The following is a 23,636-nucleotide window of genomic DNA, read 5'->3' as shown; positions in this document are numbered from 1 at the left end:
TGCTGCTTTGTTACCTCTGTCTGAGTAAGTAAGAGGACTCTGCACCGAGCTTTCACCCCTGCCTGGGTCACAGATGCTGAGCAGGGCTTGCTACACTTCCCTAGCACCAGTCCCCTCCAGCCTGCTCTGTTCCGCTGGTTCACTGTGAATGGGGAGGGTGAGGGTAGTTTCAGCAATTTAGAGCTAGTAGTAGTCCTTCTTTCTGGCCAGATTTTTAGAGTCCCACTGTAGGGGACATCCCCTCTGCTTAGTTTGCAGCTATCTGGGTGTAGAAAACATGGTGCTGATTTAGGAAGGTGACTGGTCAGCTGATGGCTGTGGACCCCCCTGCTCAGCTTTTCTTTCACAATTTTGTTTTGTTTGTACTATTTTAAGGGGCTTTCTATTAGTGTTGCTCTCATGAATAGTGCTATTAATAATTACTCAGAGGCGGATTGTCTTTAATGCAAGCATATATTTGATCACACCAATCATCAAATATAAACAATTAATGCAAAAAGTGTTGGATGTGCTGGAGCACCCCAACTAGCACTCAGTGCACATTAATTAAACACTATAAGCAAATCACACAATCCTCGGGCAACCATAGGCCCAAAATACCTCCTATCCCACGAGACTTCCCTTGGTCAAAAAGCAGACATTGTCTTTAGTGGTTCTCTCCAGCCAATGGGAAGAGTAAGTCAGTCCAGGGACAGACAGCAAGGCGGCTAGTCTCACTGATGTCAATGTGCCAAGACAGGCAACTTAAATACAACTCCAATTTGGTGGTGTATGTTAGTGATTGGTTACACCCAGTGAAATTCAATGCCCATTGGCTTTGTCCAGTGAGATGATGTAATTGCAACTAGGCATGTTCTTTGCCCATGTCCATGGAGCTGTACTCCCTATCAATTGAAACCAGTCATAGTAAGCATTGCTACGCTAGTGCCTCTTACAACTCCTTATCAACTGCAAGCAGACACCACTAAGCAGTTCAATGGTTGCTGTTCCTTATGGCCAACAATTTAGTGAGACCCAGCATGTCCCAGCACGTCTATGGCAGATGCTCCTACAGTTATGCTTTAAGTTTTATCTGCCTTTCCAACCATTTTTAAGTGGGTAGATTGAGAGAATTTCAGCTTCCCCTCTCCCTGATATCCCTTCCCCTTCATTCACCACTTCTTGAGTTGAAGGTAGGGCACCTTGCATTCGTTTTCTACTCTGGTACTCTATCCTCCAGTCTCTCCAGGTCTCAGACTATGTAATGTGGAGTCTTAGTGCATTTATTTCATCACCTATCTGTTACTTTTTCATTTCTTTTGCTGTCCTCCTTTCTGGGTTGTGAGGAGATCTGGTGTTGCTACCTAGTTCGCTTCCACTATCTTCCTGAGAATCAGTTCTTACTTATAATAAAGGAAGTCAGAATAATATTTTTAAAAGTCATTTCAATGATGGGACTTTAGGGTCAGAAAATTAAGATTTTATTATTTAACAAGATATTTTTGCAGTAACTTTAGCCACACAGTCAACCATTATATCTTTAAGTCATGTAGCCACATAAAAAATACTATTAAACATATATCCCTTGTTGCACCTTAAAAGAATTTCAAGATGACTACTCTACTCAAGATTATTATTATAAAGCACTCAGCAATCACTTTGCCACACACAACAAAAAATGCTATCATCATTGTTTTCATTCATATTGACCTGAAGTGAATAACTTTGAATTGTATTTTGCAAAAAATTATTAAACTACAATTATATCTCCAAAGTACATACAGTTCATGGCCAATAAGTTTATGGCCAATGGATTATTGATAACAGATTTCAGAATACACCTCTGCTCCAATGACTTGAGTGGCCTTTGCTGAGTTATTTTTTTTCTACCTACACAAATGAATTATATATAGAAGGAAGTGTAAACATCATCTGGTCTTATCATTTTGCTCTGCAGGTAAGGAAGCAAGCCTGGAGATGAGCAGTGTGAGAAATGTTTCAAGCTAACTTAAATTTCTATGAAACTATTATATAAGATAAAAATGTATGACAATTATGTAAATGAATGGCTTGTTAATTACATTCTTTTAAAAAGAGAAATGTATAAGTCTCACTCTCCTAAACTCCAACATACTGGACTGAATATTATTTTATTAGTGTTCTTTAATAGTATATTTACATGGCTTATATATGACAAGTCATTTCTTAAGAATTTGCAACCCCTGAGATATGGTGACATTTAAGACATTCTCTGTCAATATTTTAAAAATTCAGCCCAAGAGTAAGTGGAAATGAAGAATTAATTAGAATAAATACTTGAAAAGATTCATGGTATATTCTGTCAGGACCTTAGATAGAAATGAGGCTTATTTGCCTTAGCTTTCTGCCTACCTATCTATAAAAAGACTCTTCAATATTTACTGATTCTCCAATAACATAAAAGGATGCCAAAATTGAATAAGGCATAAGTCCTCGGGGAACATACCATATCTAGTAGGATAAATACCTACTTCATTCAAATTCTAAAATGAGAATGTAAGTGCTACATGACAATTAAAGAGCTTATGGAAATTTAAAGGAGGGATAGATTTTACTGAGTAGGAGAAATCAAGAAGTCTAAATTTTGGAAGTGAAACATGTAGGAGCAGAATTTCCAGAGTAGGGTCTTCTAAGGAAGGGTATAGACTAAATAAAGGAGGGGAAAATAAAAATAAGGGACGACCGTTTTTTGACAACTTTAAAAGAACCAGTTTCTCTGTAAGGCAAAGGAGTAAGGGTAATCAATGGATTAGTGCATCCACTAAACTATTTTTCCTGTTTCTTTTTTACCACGTATTTCACCCTGGCAAAACACCTACCACTTACATGCACTTTTCTATGACTTTCACTTGTAACCCTCTCAAACTTTCATGGTCATAGAAATCACGTGAGGTTCCCGCTAAACTAGAGATTCTGATTGAGTAGTTTTGTGTGCACCAGAGAAGCCGCATCTCTGGAGCTCCTAAGGCGATGCCTACGCTGGACCACATTTTAGCATCCAGACAGCTGTGTAAGCATCCCTTGGGAACTTGAAATGAGAATTCTCGGGGCCACTGTATCAGAAACACTGGAGCGAGGCAGGGCACTCAGCTACAGCTGGCCAGCGAACAGCTCAAGATGGAGATCCTCTGCTAAATCACGGGTTTCCCACCGTGACCGCACACGAGTCACCTGCGGTTCTTAAAACACCAATAAGGCCGAATCTCGCTCCCCCACCCCCCCACCCAGATCACGTGGAGTGGGCTGGGCAGTGACCTTTAAAAGCTGTCCCAGCAGCTTCTCATCCGCAGTAAGACTAAGAACTTCGTGAGGTAAGTGCTTCGATCCCACGGGCCTCGCTTTCCTACCATATAAAAGGTGGCCACGTCCGGGCGGCCCCCGGGGCGGCCCCCGGGGCGGCCCCCGACTTCGCTTCCGCCGGCGGCCTAGCCCGGTCTGGGGAGCGTCCCAGAGCGTCCGGCGGCGTGGGCTCGCGGGGGCTCCCTGACGGCGCCCCCAGGCACGCATGCGCGGGACCCGCCGACTAACCGACTCGCACTCCTCCCGCCGGAAGTAGGCGGGCACGCGCCGGGAGGAGCCGGCTGTGGCGTGGCTGCTGTGGGCGCGGGTCCGAGGGGTTCGGGCTTGCCTCTGCGCGCCATGACGCTGGCGAAGACTGCGACCGCGGTGCGGCTGCTCCTGGGCTCCTCGGTGCTGTGGCTCTGGCTGCTGGGCGCGGGCACGGCCTCTGCGTCCAAGGCGGTGACGGCTCACTTGGCCGCCAAGTGGCCCGAGACGCCGCTGCTGCTCGAGGCGAGGTGGGTGCGGGCCGGGGGGCCTCGGCCGAGCCCTGCGCGGGGGCGGGCGGGGGGCGCGCCGGGGCGTCACGGCCCCGCTGACCTGGCGCCTTGGAGCAGGCGGCCGCGTTTCCCCCTCGGCGCCTCGCTTCCCCCGGCGCCCTGATGCCTGGCGTCCGGAGCATCCCCGCCTCTCCCGGGCCACCTCAGTACTCGCCTGCAACTCCTTTCTCGCTCGGGGCGTAGTCAATTTGTAGTTATTAAAAATTTGGTTTAATTCATATGGCTTTTATTAGCATCTACGAAAGAGGAAAAGATGGAGCGGTGGAATGTGGCATTTACTGCAGCACTTGGACAGAGGCGACAGTTATGTTTAGATCCTACTGAAAAGCACCTAGTTCATAATTGATCCTTTTGTCCGCTCCTAGCTCCTAGGTTCGCTGTTGGGAAGACAACGGCTACAGAGTTTTCCCATCTCTCCCACTGGAATCAGTTCGTAGTTATCAGTTGCTGTGCAAGAACAAAACGACTGAATTTTTGTCCCTTAATACTCCAGTAAAACTCTTTTCCTTTTGTCTGTTCACCAAAGCAGCAGTGTGTGGCCCCCAAAGAGACTTCCTCATCCCAGATTACGTTGCACTTAGGCTCATTTACCCAATAAAAACTATCTTAAAATATGCCCCTTCTCTCCTTTCCCCAGTTTCTCCCAGAACTTGGGCCTGGATTTGATCCCGCACTTGGTTACAAATCATTCTGACTTCTTCCAACCTTAGATTGCTAGTTGCAATGCCTACTTGTCTCAAGAGTCTGATTTGGAATTCCTGTAGCCTATAGGATATCCTGAACATCCTTTACTATCTAGATCTAGTCAGATTTACTACCCTCTTTGCTTGTAGTGGGTTGAAGGATGGTTCTCAAAAAGGATATGTTAATGTCCTCACAAATGCGAGTCACCTGGTTTGGATAAGAGGTTTTTGCAGTTGTAATTAGGGGTCAGAATGGGTTATCTGATGGGCCTCAAATCCAACGTCATTATAAACAGATGAATTTGGGGAAAGGCCATGTGAAGATGGAGTCAGATTGGAGTTCTGTACCCTCAAGCCACAGAGCACCTGAAACCACTAACCTTGAAGCAAGGAAAGTATCTCCCCTAGAGTCTTCAGAGGGAATGAAGCCCTGCCAACACCTTGATTTTTGGACATCTGATCCCCTGAATCTTGAGAATACATTGTTTTAGGCAACTGAGTTTTTGGTAACTTGTTACAGCAGCTCAAAGAAACTAATATAGATTTTGGTACCCAAAAGTGGGTTGTTGCTGTAACAAATTACCTAAAAAATGTAGAAGGAATTGGGCAGTGGACATGTTACACATACATGGAGTGTAACTTCCCATTCTTGCGGTTGTACATCATGTGGAGTTATACTGTGTATCCATATATGAACACAAAAATTATGAAAAATTGTTTTAATAAACATGATATGAAAGTAATTATCTATTTTATTTAAATACTTATTTACATGGATTTTTAAAAAAAGGAAACCTGGTATATTGCACTAGGTCTTTAGCCTTAAAGCCCAAACATGATTCACTTTTTATGGAGTATAAGAAATTTTGAGCAACATGCTAGACAAGTTTAAACAGCCTGTTTGCCAAAATATGAACAGTAAGGGTGATTCTGGTGAAATCTTAGAAAATGAGTAAGGAGCATGGTAGAACTAAGTGCTCTCATCTCAGTCTATGATCTGAACAGGAGGTTAGTAGAAATATGAACATTGAAGGCAGTCCTGGCAAGGGCTCAGAAGAGGTGGTACATGTTAAAACTAGAATAAAGGAGAGAGGTGACACTTGTTACATAGTGACAATACTGGCTAACTTAAGTTCTGTAGTTTGCAGGATAACAGCGTGAAAGCAATGAACTTGATTATGATGATTTTCAAGCAGGGTGTTGAAGGTGCAACATGGTTTCTGTCTTGCTGCTGTGAAAGATATGAGATTATAAGAAAAAAAATAAGGCAAAAGGAGCCAACACTTGATCTGGAAGTTTCTCAGCCCTTTCATATTGTAAAGGATGTTCAAATTAGAAAATTCAGTGTGTTCTGGAGAGGCCAAGAGCATGACTTGACAACCTTGTGCTGTGATCACTCAACCATTTCAGCTTAAACCTGGCATAGAGAAAGAAATTCCAGAAGTGCTTAAGAGTGGTGGTTTGTTGAGAGAACAAGTGTGAGTACTTAAGTGAACACTTTGAATAATCATACTTTTATCTGTTGTTGAACAGTACAAGTCGAGTATCCCAAATCTGAAATCCAAGGTGCTTAACAATCCAGAAGTTTTTGAATGCTGACATGACTTCACAAGTGGAAAGTTAACATATCTGACCTAGGGACAGGTTGCAATAAAAATACAGGTGGACTAAAAAGGATGTAAAATTGCCCTCAGGTTATGTGTATATAAAATGTGTGCTTAGTCTTGGGTCCCATCCACAAGATATAATATTCTATATATGCAAATATTCCAAAATCTGGAAAAATTCAAAATACTTATGGTCCCAGCATTTCACATAAAGGATAAACAACCTATATATGAGTATATTTAAGGTGTTTGATCAAGTCAGTTGAATATTAAGTGTTGCTCCCTATTTAAGATTTTGTGCCTTTTCAGGTCTGGTCTTAGTGTTTTTCTTCTTTTGGGTTTTTTTTTTTAAGCCATTGAATTGAACATCATTAATAGCAATAATGGTTTTGCAGTTCCTTATTACTTTAAATTGCTGTCCTTGTCATATTTATGTTGATAAATTAATAGGTCTTTGTCACCTCCTTTTCCCATTCCTTACTCACAAGAAAGTCTTGGATGTCCTCAGTATCCCCCACAAGAATGGGAAGTTACACTCCATATATGTATAATATGTCTAAATACATTCTACTATCATGTGTAACTAAAAAGAAAAAAAAGCACTCCAAAAAACAATTGTTGATGAAAAACTGGTGATCTCTGTGTGTATGTATTAGTATTTTCCTTTATATAATTCTCTCTTCATTGCCATTGTTAGTGGTATTTCTTATGGAATGATAAATTATCCATATTTTTAGTTGCCTACTAAGGAAAAGCCAAAAGTAATCTTTTATACTATCATTTTCTCCTATGATTTTATGTGTCTAATTGAGGATGATTCCTCAGGTAAGAATCATCAGTTCATTTTGTTACAATAAATGGAAATTAGTAATTTGACATTAGTTTTTAGAGAATTGTCATAGAATGATTTTGTTCTAAAGTGTAGTTTATAGTTTCTAAATCATTTTTCTTTTTCACTTATTAACTGATTACTTTTTTTAATAGTGAATTTATGGCAGAAGAAAGTAATGAAAAATTTTGGCAGTTTTTGGAAACTGTACAAGAATTAGCAATTTATAAGAAAACAGGTAGGTGATGTGCAAATATTGCCTTAACGAAATTTGTGTTTATGTGCCCACATTGGATGTTTTTATTTACTGGTAACAATTAAGTGTGAGTGCCTAATTGGGCTAGTAAATCTGAACATTAAATTTGGGTAGGTGTTTTAATGGAACTATTCCTATTGTTCATTTCTAAAAATATAAAGCTTATTACTTTTTATAAGAAAACTCAGTAAAATTTGGATATTGCATTATATTCAAGAAGAAATCAGAATTGAGTTATGCTTTTATCTACTTTCTTTGAAATACTGTTAATTTTGCATCTACTAATATTTTTTGATACCTTATTTTTTTAGACAGTTTTAAGTTCCTGGCAAAAGTGAGCACAAAGTAGATTTCCTGTATGCTTCCAACCCTCACACATGTATAGTCAGCATCCCCCACCAATGTACATCAAGATAGAATTCATGAACCTATTAAAGCACATGATTATTATCCAGAGTCCATAATTTACATTAAGCTCCACTATTGATGGTGTACATTGTATGAATTTGGATAAATCTATACTGAACTGTAATACTGCATTTTTATTTCTGGAGTATTTTTGCCTTAAACACTTAAAGAGATTTTTTAAATTCTTGCTCTCAAAAAATCAGGGAATCAGTATTTTCATTATAAAATAGTAGTTTTTACATATATCAGAGTACATCTGCAAACTTGTCTTTCTCAGAATTAAGAAGTGTTTATTGTGCTTCTTAGGGAAGGTCAAAAGATTAAAGATACTGAATTTGGGTTTTAGCAGCAGAAGCTAAAGGTTCATTATTCAAAAGAAAAATTATTCTCAGATGGCATGAACGTGGAATCCCTTGAAAGTAAAATGTTTAGCCAATATGTCAGAAGACATTTTGTGACTAAAAAGTTTATGAATTTTATTCCTGAATATATATATAAAAGATAGTTTCAAATGTTTTAAATGTTCATTTGCTGAAGCCTGTTTTGCTCAAGCAGACTTGAAGCTTAACAATTTTATGGTTTAATATCTTTAAAATAGATCAAACATGCCTTTAATGATATTTTAAACTGAAATATTTTAAAAACAAGTAATTTTCCCTTTCAAAATGTTTTCCTGAAAAACTTCATTATTTAATCCTTATTTTAGTCATAAAAGATGCCAGACAGTGTCAGTTATACAGAGATGAGTAAATATGGTCTTGTTCTTCAGACAACAAAAATGTGAAGTGTACTCTTAGGTGATAAGAGCTTTAATTAGGGGTATGCATAAAATGAGAGCACATTTTAAAAAACGCACTTGCTGATATTTCTGAGAAAGCAGGACATTTCTAGTGGTGAATGCTGGAGTTGAGTTGAATGATTTAGTCAGCTTTCTCACTGCTGTGACTAGAAGATCTGACCAGAACAATTTTAAAGGAAGAAAAGTTTACTTGGGGATCATGGTTTCAAAAGTCTCAGCTCATAGTCGCTCCATTCCTTAGGGCTCAAGGTGAGGCTGAACATAATGGCGGAAGAGTGTGGAGGAGGGAAAATGCTCACATGATCAGGAAGCAGAAAGAAGAGACTCCCACTCATCACATAGAAAATACGTACTTGGAAGCTGCTCCCAAGTGACCCACCACTTCCAGCCACACCCAACCTGCAGTTACCACTCATTTCCATCAGGAGCTTAATTTACTGATTGGGTTAAGACTGTCATAACCCAATCATTTCTCCTCTAAACCTTCTTGCATTGTCTCACATGAGACATCCAAACTATAACTGATAAGTAGAGTTAGCCAGGTGGTAGGGATCATAAGAGTACTAGAAATGAAATAGAATGTGTGTGTGTGTGTGGGGTGGGGGAGATATTGACTACTTGGTAATCTTTCAGATCATGTGGAAAATTTTTGGTTTTGCATTTGTTGTAGTAAATTTATTTGTAATCAGGTAAAAATAGACTAGATTTATGTGCCAGGTTTTCACAATAGTTTTAAAAAAATCTAATTAAATTTTCTCTGGCCTAAAATCCTCAGTATACGTATATCCTAGATCTGTTCTCAATACGTGCTTTGACTTTATCCAGTGCTATTTTTTAATTGGAGAACCAATCTTAAAAATTTTTTGAGCTCTTAAATTGCTTAGCTATGTCAGCATATTTTATACCTAAACAAAGAAACACTTGACAGTTTGATGGCAGATCATTAAGATAAATGGGAACCTGAATTCTTATTTCAAACATATATGCAAGTATTGATGCCTTAAGATTCAAGAGGCAAGATACTAGATAACCTTTAGTTTTGTGTGGTGAGTTAGAAATGTCAACCAAGATTTATCTGACTTCAGAGGCCCTGCTTATTTATACTTCTCTATGCTCAGTATTTAAGAGTACAGTTGTCAAAGTCCTTGAAGATTTTAATGGTTTCTATTCAAGTAAAGTGATCATATATTTGGGGGAGAGGGTTCAGAAAATGTTACAACTTCTTCAGTTACTTGTGCACAAAAACCAGGTTTGGGATAGGAAGATGACTGCAGTTTGGATGTGTCCTATTTTAATTACTTTTGGAATGTTCAGGGGAGATATTCATTAAGCTTTCCTATGAGACAGAATTAGGTAAAAAAGAACCTAAGATAAAATTTGTGAGTTGTCATTGTAAAGAGGTAATTGAAGTTATAGGTAGGAGGCATAAAATGAGAATAAAATGGGAACCGGAAGCAGGATCCTGAAGAGCACCAATGCTGATGGGATGGTGAGGAAGAACATATTTGAGACTAAAGGATAGTACCTGTGGAGGTAGGTAGATACTTAAATGTGATGCCATGAAAGCCAGGAGAATATTAAATGGAAAGTGATCAATTATCAAATTTAATTAGCAGATAAAATATATGAATATTAAGTACTTCCAGCTTTTAACAAATTATTAATGACTTTGAGAACCATTTCACTGGTATGGTAATCGAGATTACAATAGGATAAGGTGTGAGTTGAAATTGAGAAAGTAGAGGTAACTTTTGAGTCCTTCAAGATACTTTACCGAAAGGAATAAGATGAGTTAGGAGTTAACTGTGTAGGCTGCTGCTTTTTTTTTTTTTTTTAAGTATGAGCGTGATTTTTGTGTACTAGGTGCCAGTAGACAGCAATCAAGTAAAAGGTGAGGTTGAAGAGAAAGGAAAATAATATTGAAAAGGCAAAATAATTATCAGCAGGTTAGTTGGTGAACATGAATTTATTTAAAAACTCCCCTAAAATAGCCCAAGGCATTTGTTTCATTAGAGATGATTTTACTATTTAAAGTACAGAATTGCACTTTCTAAAACTGTTAGATTCTATAACCATCACTATTTGACAACCTTGACAAATTTAATGTCTGCGGTCAGTCACTACGTTTGTTTCTGTTGACTCTTGACTGTGTCCAAGCCTTTTTGACTGATATAGCCATACTTTAGTTACATTATTTTTTGTCCTCCTAGCTATTATCTTTTAAGATCATTTTAAAATAACATTTCTGATCTGTTATGTGTTGCTTTTACTAGAAGGTGAATCTATCTTGCATTTTTTCCAGATTCTAAAGGGGAAAACTTACTACAACTCCTTAGTTCTCAGAATTCACCTATAATTTGCTAAAGAAGTAGGAGAGAGAGAGTACACCTATTTTCATGTGTCAACTATTTAAAATTACTGGACTAGGAAAATATTGTCTATGATGAAGAAACCCTATTCACTTATTAAATATAAAAGAAATTTATTAAATACATATTTTGTGTGTCACGAGTGGAAATGGAGTTGAAAGGCTACAGAAGATCCCTGCTTTCAGTTGATAGCATAAATTGTTTACAGAATTAAACACCTGTGTAAAATTTTATAGTTTTGAGTAGTGATCTAAAGATGGTATAAAGTTCTGTCAGAGTGTATAACATGAGTTACATGTGGGAGATTAGTGGAAAATCTTTCCAAACAGTTGATATTTAGGCAAACACTTGATGAGCAGGGTTTGACCAAATATGTATCTCCCCTTCCCTCCTGCATTTTATACCAAAGGAATGATATTGTGTAGACCTGAGCCCTTGCTGCCTCTTTAATTTGTTGGTCCCCTACTGTAAGCAGTAATTAAATGACTAATGACCCTTTATTCCCTTTGTCATTATGTGATTTGGTTCACAATATCTTCTGTCTTTGTTATTCTTAAGTATATGTATGTGTCTACTACTTTGTTGACTTCAGTGATAGTCTTTTTCTCTGCTAATTATGAGGAATCACTGAGTTTATTTTAATTTCCTCTTTATTGCATTTTTGCTACTGGTATTTTTCTGCATAATGAGAACATACATTTACAGTTAGTCTTCTGTCATCATTAACCTCTTAACTGCAGAAATAAAAGACTAGATTAAGTATATTTAAAATTCACCCTTAGACTTTATGGTACAGTTTCTTTATTCCTTATGTATATAAAGTTTACTCTTAGTCTCATGATAATGGCCCTTGAGTTCTTCACATACATACATAACTGCTCACGTATGAATAATACACTTTTATGTATACATCATAGGATTTTAAACTTCAGAGTCCCACAGTTTTATTAGGGAATGTTGCAATGCTGACATTCCATGTGATTTTGTGTGTGTGTGTGTGCGTGCGCGCACGCGCTTTTGTAGATATATATAGATTCATTCTGTTTAATTTGGGAGACTGCTTGTATTATATATATTTTTAATTCCTTCTGTTTTATTCTCTTTATTTTTTGCTTTAGGGACTACAAGTACACATAATGTAGATCTCCTTTGCTTAACTACTGTGTCTATCAGTCCACAATATTTTTCCCTTCTTTTGTTTCATTATTCTTACTTTTCCCTTGTGTGTTGCTCTATTTTTCCTGCAGTTTTTATTGGTATTTACTCTTATGTTAACATATAATTCAGTTTAGCATATTTTTTCTATTTCTTCCATAATTGCTTTCCTATCCCCTTTTTTTGTCTCATTGTTGAGAAAGATATTATCTGGTGTTATAATCTGGTTTTAGCCACCCCCATTTGTGATCTTTCTTTGTTCCAGGGAACCATGATCCATAGGAACTTCTGTGAACTGCCTTAGCTCTGCTTTTTTAATATAAGAAGTTTCTATCAGTTGGTAACTAGGCTGGATGAGACTGAAATGGATGGCATCTCTCAAATAGATTTTAATGGAAAAATTTACAGCCTGGTCTTATATTGATTCATTGGAAATCACTGAAAGATTCAAAATAAAATTAATAGACTAGAGAGCTTGATTTCTCCCCCCCCCGGTTTTCTCTAAGATCATCCAAACTTAACTTAATCAACGTCAGTCACATTTTAACTATACAATGAGGAATGTGCAATGCATTGGGTTGGATATAAAAATATTAACTTTTTTTTCTTTTTGTAGAATCAGATTTTTCTTATTACAACTTAATTCTGAAGAAAGCTGGACAGTTTTTAGACAATTTACACATCAATCTCTTAAAGTTTGCTTTCTCTATAAGGGCGTACTCTCCAACTATTCAGATGTTTCAACAGGTATGTAAAAATACCCAGACTATGTTTAACAAAGAGGCATGTTACCAGTGTACATAAAGCTATATAATGTAAACATATTTGGTATGAAATTATCTAAAATTTAAAATACTTGGTTCAGTAATCTATCATTGATTATATTAATGTTGATTATAATTGATATATGTATAATTTTATGGTTTTGGAATAAGGAAATTATAAAAACACATTACAAATGAAGTTTTCTTTTTAGCAGATGGACGCAATACCTTAATTATTTTTGTGGTACTGAGGATCAAACACAGTGCCTCAAATGTGCTAGGCTCTACCACTGAGCTATAACTCCAGCCCTCTAATAAAATCTTTTTTTTTGAGAGAGGTAATTTTAATATTTATTTTTTAGTTTTCGGCGGACACAACATCTTTCTTTGTGGTGCTGAGGATCGAACCTGGGCCGCACGCATGCCAGGCGACCGTGCTTCTGCTTGAGCCACATCCCCAGCCCCTAAAATCTTAAAAATGTTTCAAAGTTATTAAAAAGATTATATTATTTCCTACAGCAAAATTGATTTTTATTAAAATATTTTAGTCTACTTACGTATGGCTGTTTTTTACTTTAATTAGACCAATAATTTAATAGTAGTTGATGGGTTATTTTAATCAAAGTAATGTGAGTTTTTAAAATCATATTGTAATTAACTACTGAAGCTAAATATCATCTTTGAAATCTTAGATTGCTGCTGATGAGTCACCACCAGATGGTTGTAATGCATTTGTGGTTATCCATGAGAAGCACACCTGTAAAGTTAATGAGATTAAAAAACTGCTGAAGAAGGTTACTTCAAGGTAAAATAATAGCCAAAAGTGAAAGAAGTAGTTTATAAAGTAGCGAGTTGAAATAGCAGAAATTTTAATATTATAAGATATTGTGATATACTTAAGAATGTGATATATGTTGAGAAATGAGATAATTTTGTCTGGATTACCTTTTATTTTGGAATACAGATTATACCAAAATATCATAACATATACAATGTGTGTTTTATATGAACATTTTTTTTTTGAAGTAAATGTGAAACAATTTATTTGGAATATCTCTTTGTATATAAACTGAAGGCTTGGAAATAAAAAAAAATTTTAAAAAATAATATAAATGAGATTGCTTTTGTAATGCATTATTCAAGACTTTTTACTTTTTGTATTTAATTAAAAGTGATAAATTAGAAGGAAATTACTAATTTATTAGTTTTTTAAACAAAGTAACACCTAGCAGTATGTGTTGTTTTTTAAAAATTTCTTTTGAAATAGCTTCTCATAGTCATATTTAGTAACTCATGTTAATACCTATTTGTTACAAACCTTTTCTTATATTTTCCTATAATTCATATTGATTTTAATATACAGAAAGCCTTTATTAAATAGCCAAATTTTCCTGTGTATGAATTTTACATTGTTTTTATATTTAGTAAATTCTCTGAATTGGTTTTGTGAAAAACTAATATTTTCCAGTGGTTTTCTTTTTCCTGTTTTTTTAAAATTTTAATTCATCTAATTTATTTTCACCAAAAGATAAAGATCCAATAAATTTTTTTCCCTAAGATAATAGTCAATTATTATTTATTACATTCATTATATTATTTATTTCTTAGCTATTTGTTCTTTCCATTTATTCCTTTATTCCCCTGAGAATTAAATCCAGGGCTTTGCACATGCTAAGCATGTGTTCTATCACTATATCTCCAGCTCTACTTCCCCCAATTTTGAGACAGATGTCACTAAATTGCCCCCAGTATACTCAAACTTGGAATTCTTCTCCCCCAGCCTCCTGGGCAGCTGGGATTACAGGTATGCACCACCATGCTCAGCTCCAATTTTGTATTTTTTTTTTTGTTGTTGTTAATTGTTTTTTTAATTTGTAGATGGACACAATGCCTTCATTTTTTTATATGGTGCTGAGGATTGAACCCAGTCCCTCACATATGCTAGGCAGGTACTCTACCACTGAGCTACAACCCTAGCTCCCAATTATGTTTCTTATAGCAATGCCATACTTGTTTAGTATTTATTGCTTTATAATAAAGTATCTGATAGAGCAATTTGTTTCATTTCTGCTGTCTTTTGTTTTTCCAAAACTTTCTTAGTACTTTGCATATGTTGATGTTTTTTAATTAACATTCAAATTCTTCCCTGTATCTCCCCCGCAAAATCCTAGCAGGGTTTAATTTGAATTATGTGAAATCTATTGGCTAAATTTGTATTATCTCTTTCATCAGATAACATGGTATGTCTCTAATCATACCATCTTTTAAAATTTCTAAATAATCACTTTTTCAGTATTTTCATCTATTAAGATGAATATAAAGTTTTTCCTCACTGGACATATTGATGTATTAGGTTATATTTTAAATGTTATACTTTGCATTTCTAAGAAAATTGCTCATTAATGTGTGGTATTTTAAATTCTTTTCTAATTAGGATTGCTTTGTTTTCGTGCGTCTGTTTTACTGAATGAGATTAGCCATACATTTACTTAAATTATGACATTTAATTTTTTATTAGATTCATTCTAGCTTTATATAGAGAATTAGGTAACCACATTATTCTTATTCTGGTCGAGTTGATTGATATAGGAGTTATATATTCTTTTGTAGTATTAATAGATACTATAAAATTGTTAGTATTAGTGCATTTTTTCTTGAATTTTTTTAAAGGAAATGTTAATAATGTATAAAGTTTATTGTCATTGATTTCTGGTTTTATATTTTTTTGTCATATTTTAGTTTTTTGTGGTGCTGGGGATCAAACCAGGGCCTGGCACATGCAAGGCAAGCACTCTACCAACTGAGCTATATCCCCACCCCAGATTTTAGTTTTTTGATAGAAACTAATATATCCTGTCAATTAAAAAAAAAAAAAATCAAGCTGTTAGGAGAGGCCATCTGCCATTGGCCTTCTGAATCCTTGCATGTTCTTTCTTGACCTGACCAACAAAACATGCAAGGTCCTTTATAGGTCATTTCTCAGAATTGTCCTTGTAGCAAGCAGCTTTGAAGAATGAGATATTTCTGTTTTAGGAATGGGGAAGCAGTTTTACTGCTTACTATAAAACAGTGGTTCCCCAAGTTCAGTGTTCCTCAGGTGACGCATTCACCCACTGTTTGTGTTGTGTAATAGCCAACTAGGTCCATATTTTGTCACTCTCTGGATCTTAGGAGGCAGACATGCTCATACTGCTTTCTGTGTCCTGAGTAATGAAGTCTTTTGTCTTTGACACAAGTCTTATCATGTCTTCTGCCCAAATCCCATGAATGCTACAAGGCTAACTTAAGTTTGCAGGTTGAGTAAAATCAATCCTTAGACTCGTAGAGCTCTTTTCAGTTTTGGAAAGCAGGATGGGATGTCAGTAGACACATAGCTTTCTAGGAGAGAAAAGATAAGGGACCCAGGGGCTGAAGAGAAGAATGGTCTATACTTTCATCACCACTGCCCACCACTCTCCCTCTGCTCTGATAACTGATAGGAGTCTTTAGATTACTGTCATAACTCCTGACCCACATTTTGTGACACATATGCATGTTCCTATTGGAAAAGGTGCCCAAACTTACTCAATGTACATTGTTTTAGCTCCCACATTTTAATATGTATTTGGTATTTTAATTTTAGGTGCTTATTTGTGAGTGATCATGAAGGTTAGAGGGAGACTCTCAGGGACTAGCACATGGAGTATTCCTGGTAGTTCAGAAATAACAAAGAATCTCAAGAGGAGCATGGATAATCACAACTTTAGTTATATGCTTAATAACTGCTGGACTATCAGGATGTTTCCAAGTACAATGTAACCACCTGCCTGAATCTGCCACCAAACACACCCTTTTAAAAAAAAAAAAAAAAAAGCTTTTAACTTCCTCTAAGCTCTTAAGGAAACTGAACACCTGACCTCTGGTAGCCTCATGATTCTGTTATCTGACTTTTAAATTTGGGTATAGGTCAACTAGAATTTAATGACAAGGGACACTAAAAGAATCTCCTTTGTCAAATGTGTATTTAAGAGCACAGTTGCTTGGCTCTAACATGGTCTCAGGTGTAAGTGAAAATGTAGCAACTCCTTTGGAGCAAACCAAATGCCCCATTCCACTACTTGAAGTAAAGTGGCTCATTCAGAGGGACCCTCAATTTACAGTATTTTCCCCGCAAATACCTGAGATAGGCTACTGATATATTCAGCTAAGTTAAAGGCTGGTGATGTCTTTGGACTGCTGCAGCTGTCTTTCAGCCAAGCATCAGCTATGTAAAACCAAATGTTTATGTGGCCACTCCACTGGTCAAAATTCAAGCCAGTCTTCTTCCTGACCCCTTAATGAAGCTTCTTATATTTATACTGACTCTTGGGCTGTTGTTGCCTACCTTGTCTAGTCTGCCACTTGGAAGACAATTAAAGGCATCACTCTTTAGGGTTATACACCATAAAAATAAATTGCAATTGCCATTCTAGCAGTGTGGTTTACTCCTGTAGAGGCACACATGTGGGCCTATTTTCTAATAAATCTGAATAGAGGCAAGCTATCTAGCAAGATGGCAACATTCAGACTAGTGCTCTTGCTTCCTTAATCTGCTGTTAGACAGCAGCACAGCAGAGGACCATGTGTTTGTGAAAGCTATCACAGTATACCGTACCTGTGACTTCTGTTTAGAGATGATTGATTTGTCCTATGGTAAAGGAAACCATATTGTATGGGGCCCCTCCCGCTCATAGCAAACTATGTCAGACCTTTGAACTTGATTTGGTGCTACCATTGGTACCACAGCACTGTTGATGCTTTTTCAGGTTATACTTTTACCGCCTAAATCTAGACTGCTAATTCTGGCCACATACTGTGGCCCTTGAAACTAAACTGACATTTGTGGTTTTCCAGATCATCTACAAGCTGATAATCATGTACCTGAAATCACTGAGACCACCAACATTGGGTCAATAATTAAGTGTTGTTTGAATATTCCATGTTGTCCGTGATTCAGAAGTCTGAATTTTATGACACTGGAATGTCTTCCTTGGATATAAATGAAAGATTTGGCTCTACCTTGCTCACCTCTTTCTGCTCTATATATTTTAGTAGAGCAGTTTGATATCTGAATTGATCACCCTCAGTTTTTATCTCTTGTCTGCCTCCTATGAAATGATCAGGATGAATGAGGTGGGAAGTTACATAGTATAGTCCTAGTTTGAAAATTCAAGTTGCCACCCTGACCATTGCTGGGCATAATGCATCTTTCCTTCCCCCAATAGCAACCTCAGTTTGGCCTGGTTGGTATATTGGTATAGCACTCATGTGGATGCCCACCCAAAAGAGCTTAATTAAGGAATCCAAACTTTTGTTGTAGTCTACCCCTAAATTGTTTTGTTGGAAAAACATAGTTCTAGATCATGTACATAGCCACTTGGTTGAGATTACTTGCCAAATCCACCTATAATGGTTCACAAGGCCAAGATAGGGAACATAATGGATCTTTGTAAGTTTTTGTTTTAATGCCCTTGTCCCACTTGAATCTAATTCTTCCCAGAAAGTATGTGTGCAAGTAGAGACTGGTTAGAAAATAGGTAAAATTACGTTGGTGTTAGGATGAGAGAGACATTCATTTCATGGCTGTTGAAGACGACCTCAACCCTAGTACCTGGTGAGGGAATAGCTTAGACTCTGGAGGTACAGGAGGGATCTGTAGCCCCAGATCCAGCACAGCAGCCTCTCAAAACCATCATGTGGTCTTTCCAAATCGGCTAGTAACTGCGACTGAAGATCTCACCTGTTGCTGGTTTGTCCTCATCTCTGATATGTGAACATGGCTGGTTCTGATCCATTATTTGTGCCTGACTCCTGTCATTGACAGCTCCTGAACCCATATTCCCTCTCCACTGAACCCATGTGTATACATGGCCTAGCACAAATTTGTTTAATCTTACCAGTACAAATTAATGTTTCTTCTGCTTTTTGAGCAACCTTGGGTTATGCCATAATGGTGGTTGAGGCTACAATTACCTAGATGATTCAAATCTAGTTTAATAGCAGTTTTCCTACTGAAGTGATGTGTACCACCTTGGGGTTAAATGTTTGTGTTTGGGCAAAGTGGGCCCAGAATGTTTCTACTAAGGATGAAGATTGCTTTGGGGCCCATCTGTTGGTCTTGGTAAATATTTTCAGTAACAGTGAAGTTTGGCAGGTTGGTTTAAACTTTTATGCAGGTTATAATGGATACTCTACTGGCCTTACACTATATCCTCTCTGTCAGAAATAGGATGTACCGACTTACTCATAGCTAGCTGTTTCTGGGACCCTAGGAGTGTGGTCAGGTCAGCATTGCAGATTGACTACCTCCTGCAGCCTGGATTCCTGATGGTAGTAGTCATAATTAAATGCTAACAAATTCAATAGATTTATCCCCAGCAAATAAGATGTCAAATGGCCCTTATGATAAGGGTTATAAACATAGATCATAGGACTCCTGTGTCTTAGATTTTCTTAAGGATTTTATTACTAGTTGTTTATACTTAGTACTGTTAATCTTTGTAGAAATAGTGCCTTTGTATTTTTTAACAAATATTTGGAAACTTTTGTTGGGAAATGTGAGCTATAATGAAAAGTTATTCTAGTTAAATTTAATTTCATTGAAAATTGTGTTGTCATTGTGTTGTTATTTAAAGATGACCTTATTGAGTACTCTCATACATTGTTGGTGGGACTGTGAATTGGTGCAACCACTATGGAAAGCAGTATGGAGATTCTTGGAGAACTTGGAATGGAACCACTGTTCGACCCATTTATCCCACTCATCAGTCTATTCCCAAAGGACTTAAAAACAGCATACTACAGTGATGCAGCCACATGCATATTTATAGCAGCTCAACTTACAATAGCCAAGTTATGGAAACAACCTAGGTGTCCTTCAGTGGATGAATGGATAAATAAAATGTGGCATATGTGCACAATGGAATATTACTTGGCCATAAAGGAGAATTTGCCAGTAAATGGGTGGGACTGGAGAATATCATGCTAGGAGAATATCATGCTAAGTGAAATAAGCCAATCCCAAAAAACCAAAGGCTGAATGTTCTCTCTGATTTGTGGATGTTATCCCAAAACAAGGGAGGTTGAAGAGGGGAATAATAGAAATAGATCAGACTAGACAAAGGGAAGGGGAGGGGAATAGGAAAGATAGTAGAATAAATTGATTTTAACTTTCCTAGCCTTGTATTTGTATACACAACCAGGGTAACTCCCCATCATGTATGACCACAAGAGTGGGAAACTAATAGAATAAGTTATACTTTATGTATATATATTCTGCCAAATACATTCTACCGTCATATATAACTAAATATAAAAAAACTAAAGGTAACCTTATTGAGAAAGTATTTTTAGTCTTTAGTAGTGGTCACAGGAAATTTGTTTGTTTTCCTGTGATCATGTATATTATGAATCATTTGATAAGCAGAAGTTATAGTTATAATTCTATGTGTCTGATATGCTATTGACTTTCTTTTAAAAATTTGTGTTTGTTTTCATTTTAGGCCCAGACCTTATCTATTTAAAGGAGATCATAAATTTCCTACCAACAATGAGAACTTACCAGTGATTATTCTCTATGCAGAAATAGGTACCAAAGCGTTTGTTGAATTTCACAAAGTATTGACTCAAAAAGCTCAAAATGGTAAAATTCTATATGTTCTTCGCCATTATATTCAGGTACATGCTTATTTTTAGAATACTATTTTTGCTAAGAAAGCAGTTTTATTGATAATTTTCTTACTGGAATTTTCTCCAGAATAGCTGTTTTAGATTTTAAAGTATAATACAAATAGATATCCTTTGATTTCTTTTCAGTATTTTTTTTTTCCAATCTGTATATTTGGTTTTGTCCTAATTGGGACTTTCGGCTCAATGTTGAGTAGGAGTGATGAGAAAATAGCCTTGCTTTTATCATGATCTTTGGGGAAAGTGTGTGATTTTTTTACTCTTACATGTTAGATGTAGGGGTTTTTTTCTTATGACATTTATTAAGTTTAGGGAATTTCCTTCTATTCTTAATTTGCTGAGTTTTAAAATTAGTAATGTATGTTAATTAATAATGTATGTCAAATGTTATTGAATGTTTTTCCTGCATTTACTGGTAATCATATAATTTTACTTGTTCACTGTTTACATGGTAAGTTACTTTGAATCATTCAAATGTTCTAACAGCCTGATGTTCTTTGGATGAATCTCATTTAGTTGTGATATAATATGCTTTTTTATGTATTGCTGGGTTAATTTGCTTGTACTTTGCTCAGGGATTTTATATGTGTTTCTAAAGGGTATTGATTTCTAGTTTTATTTTCTCATAATGTGCTTTTTAAAATATTGGTATTAGGTTATTGCAGGCCTTGTAGAATGATTTGGGAAGCATTACCTCTTCTGTTCTCAGGAAGAAATTGTGCAAACTTTGTATTACTTGTTCTTTAAGTGTCAGGTAGAAGTAAAACCATCTAGATCTGAAGTTGAGTTTACTTTTTAAAAAATATTTTTAACTAAAATTTATTTAATAAATACCAATTGTTGAGGCTGTTTCTTTGGTAGTTTGACTTCCGTGGATTTTCTCCATTACATTTAGATTGTCAGATTTATGGATAGAAAATTAGTATATTTTTATTTAATGTCTGATGGATCAGTACCATTTTCTTTTTTTTTTTTTTTTCTGATTTTAGTAATTTATTCACCTCTCTCCTCCCCCACCCCAAATTTTAGTAATCTGTGTCTTCTCTTTTCTTACTCTGGCTAGAGGTTAATTGATTTTTACTGATCTTGTACAAGAAACAGCTTTAGTTTCATTGTTTTCATTTTCACATCACATATTTCTTTTTTTTTTTTTTCCTTGTGGTGCTAGGGATTAGAACCAGGGCCTTATGCATGCAAGGCAAGTGCTCTACCAACTGATATCCCCAGCCCCATCATTACGTATTTCTATTCCAATATTTCTTGTTGGCTTAGGATTTAATTTCCTCATGTATATTTAGTTTCTTCAAGTGGAACTAGATTACTGTTTAGATCTTTTTTCTAGTCTTAGTATTTATTGTTTTATATTTCCCTGTAAGAACTATTTTAGTTGCATCCTATTTTAATATATTTTACGTATTTTAGTGTTTATGTGAATAATTTAAGTTTCTCTTGAAACTTTCTAACTCATGGGTTATTTAGAAGTGTTAAATATCAAATATTTGGTAAATCTTCCAGATTTTGTTAATGATGTAGTTTAATTTTATTATGATCTAATATCATGGTTTGTATTATGTTTGACAGAAGTTTGGCTCAGAATATGATTTTGTTTTGTGATATGTTCCATGTGCACATGAGAAGAATGAATATTTTTGTTTGGATTTTTTGTAAATATTAGGTCATGTTGACTCATACATCATCTACTTCCTTAGAGATTTTCTATTTTGTCAATTACTGAGATAAGAGTGTTGAAATCTCTAACTATAATATAGATTTGTCTGTTTTTCCTTTCATACCTGTCAGTTTGTCTTATTTCAAAGTTCTTTTTTAATGCTTACATATTTACATTGTACATCCAGATATAGAATAGAGCCCTTCATCACTATTTACTTCTTTGTTCCTGATATTCTGTTAGAAAATCTGTTTTATCTGAAATTAATATCTATTCCTACTTTCTTTCTTTCAATTAGTGTTTTTATGGAATATATTTTTTATCCTTTACTTTGACCAAGTTTAAGGGTTAAAAAATATAAATTACCAGTATTTATGAGAAAACATCAATAGTCTTTGAATTAGAAATTTGTGAAGAATAAGTCATCTCTTCTTCCTTCACTCTTTACACATTTATCAGAAATGTGTTTCTGAATTGCTGTTTTTTTTTTTTTTTAACAAAAAAACTTCTCCAAACTTGTGGCTAAGGCAGTAATTACTTCTGTGATTAACAGGCTAGGCATTTTTTCCTGTAAGTATCACTCGCAGAGTGGTAGTCATTCAACACTGGATTAGGGTTTGAGGTTCAAGGTTCAGGTTATCCTCATCCACCTGTCTGGCTTAAGACTGGAGTTTCTTGGTTCTCTTCCATATAGCATCTTACCTTCTAATAGATTTGACTGCCATTCTTCACATCGTGGTGGTTTAGGATCCCCAAAGAGTATAAGTTGCAATGCTTCACAAGTGCTAGCCCAAGAACTCAGACACTTCTGCCACGTTATTTTTGTCAAGGCAAGTCACAAGGCCAGCTAGATTCAAAGATTGGAGAAACGCTTGATTTATTGGTGGAAAGTGGCAAGGCACATTGCAAGAAGTTGTGACATGGGAAAGGGTTGTTCATTGGGGCGATATGCCACAAACAAGTTGGGTACTATGTTTAATACTAGTAATGGAACACGACTAGCTCATTTCAGTGTCTTAATTTTGTTTTCTATATTTTGATAATTTGTGAAGCAGGCTTATTGTGCACTATAACCAATCCCAGGGGAGGACTATAAACACCTTGTCAATACTATGCACCAGCGTCAGTTTCCTTGTATGAGTCTAATGAGGCAGAAATTCACATAGGTTAAGTGAAATAACTTTATTATTCACATATTTATGGGCAGAAAAGAACAATAGATGTTTAGGATTCATGGCTAGCCATTCCCCTCATGATCAGAAAAGCTGCCCAGGATGGATGGAGTCTGTTGTACATGTGTTCCATGTCATACTGCAGCTGACGGACTATGAAAGGGAACTTTGCTCTGGGTTTTATACTTGGGGGTGGGGGCACTGGACAAACTGGGCTAAGTAATTGCAGGACATGCTGTTCTAGGGGAGTTGAACAGAACCTGGGCTGTCCCAGGCTTAGATCTGTGGCAGATATAAGTATATGTTTATCTTTTTTAAATGTCCCATCCTCCTTACCTCAAGATGTTGTGCTTCTGAGAACTAC

General features: G+C 36.3%; 1 protein-coding gene across 2 annotated transcripts in view; it reads left to right on the top strand.

Moving 5' to 3' along the window:
- The first annotated feature begins 3,598 nt into the window (after positions 1–3,598).
- The window catches only part of Uggt2 (UDP-glucose glycoprotein glucosyltransferase 2), a 194,261-nt gene continuing 174,223 nt past the window's right edge, over positions 3,599–23,636 (top strand). For both annotated transcript variants that reach the window (XM_027938864.2, XM_071611594.1), the window contains exons 1-5: positions 3,599–3,815; positions 7,132–7,214; positions 12,580–12,710; positions 13,420–13,532; positions 20,248–20,422. In XM_027938864.2, coding sequence (XP_027794665.2) covers positions 3,658–3,815; positions 7,132–7,214; positions 12,580–12,710; positions 13,420–13,532; positions 20,248–20,422 — 660 coding nt within the window. In that variant the 5' untranslated portion in view covers positions 3,599–3,657. The remainder of the gene's footprint in view (positions 3,816–7,131; positions 7,215–12,579; positions 12,711–13,419; positions 13,533–20,247; positions 20,423–23,636) is intronic.

The sequence above is a fragment of the Marmota flaviventris genome, chromosome 4 (genome assembly GCF_047511675.1).
Source record: "Marmota flaviventris isolate mMarFla1 chromosome 4, mMarFla1.hap1, whole genome shotgun sequence".
Lineage (NCBI taxonomy): Eukaryota > Metazoa > Chordata > Mammalia > Rodentia > Sciuridae > Marmota > Marmota flaviventris.
The sequence above is the reverse complement of the archived record's forward strand: the minus strand, read 5'-3'. Positions and strand labels throughout refer to the sequence as shown.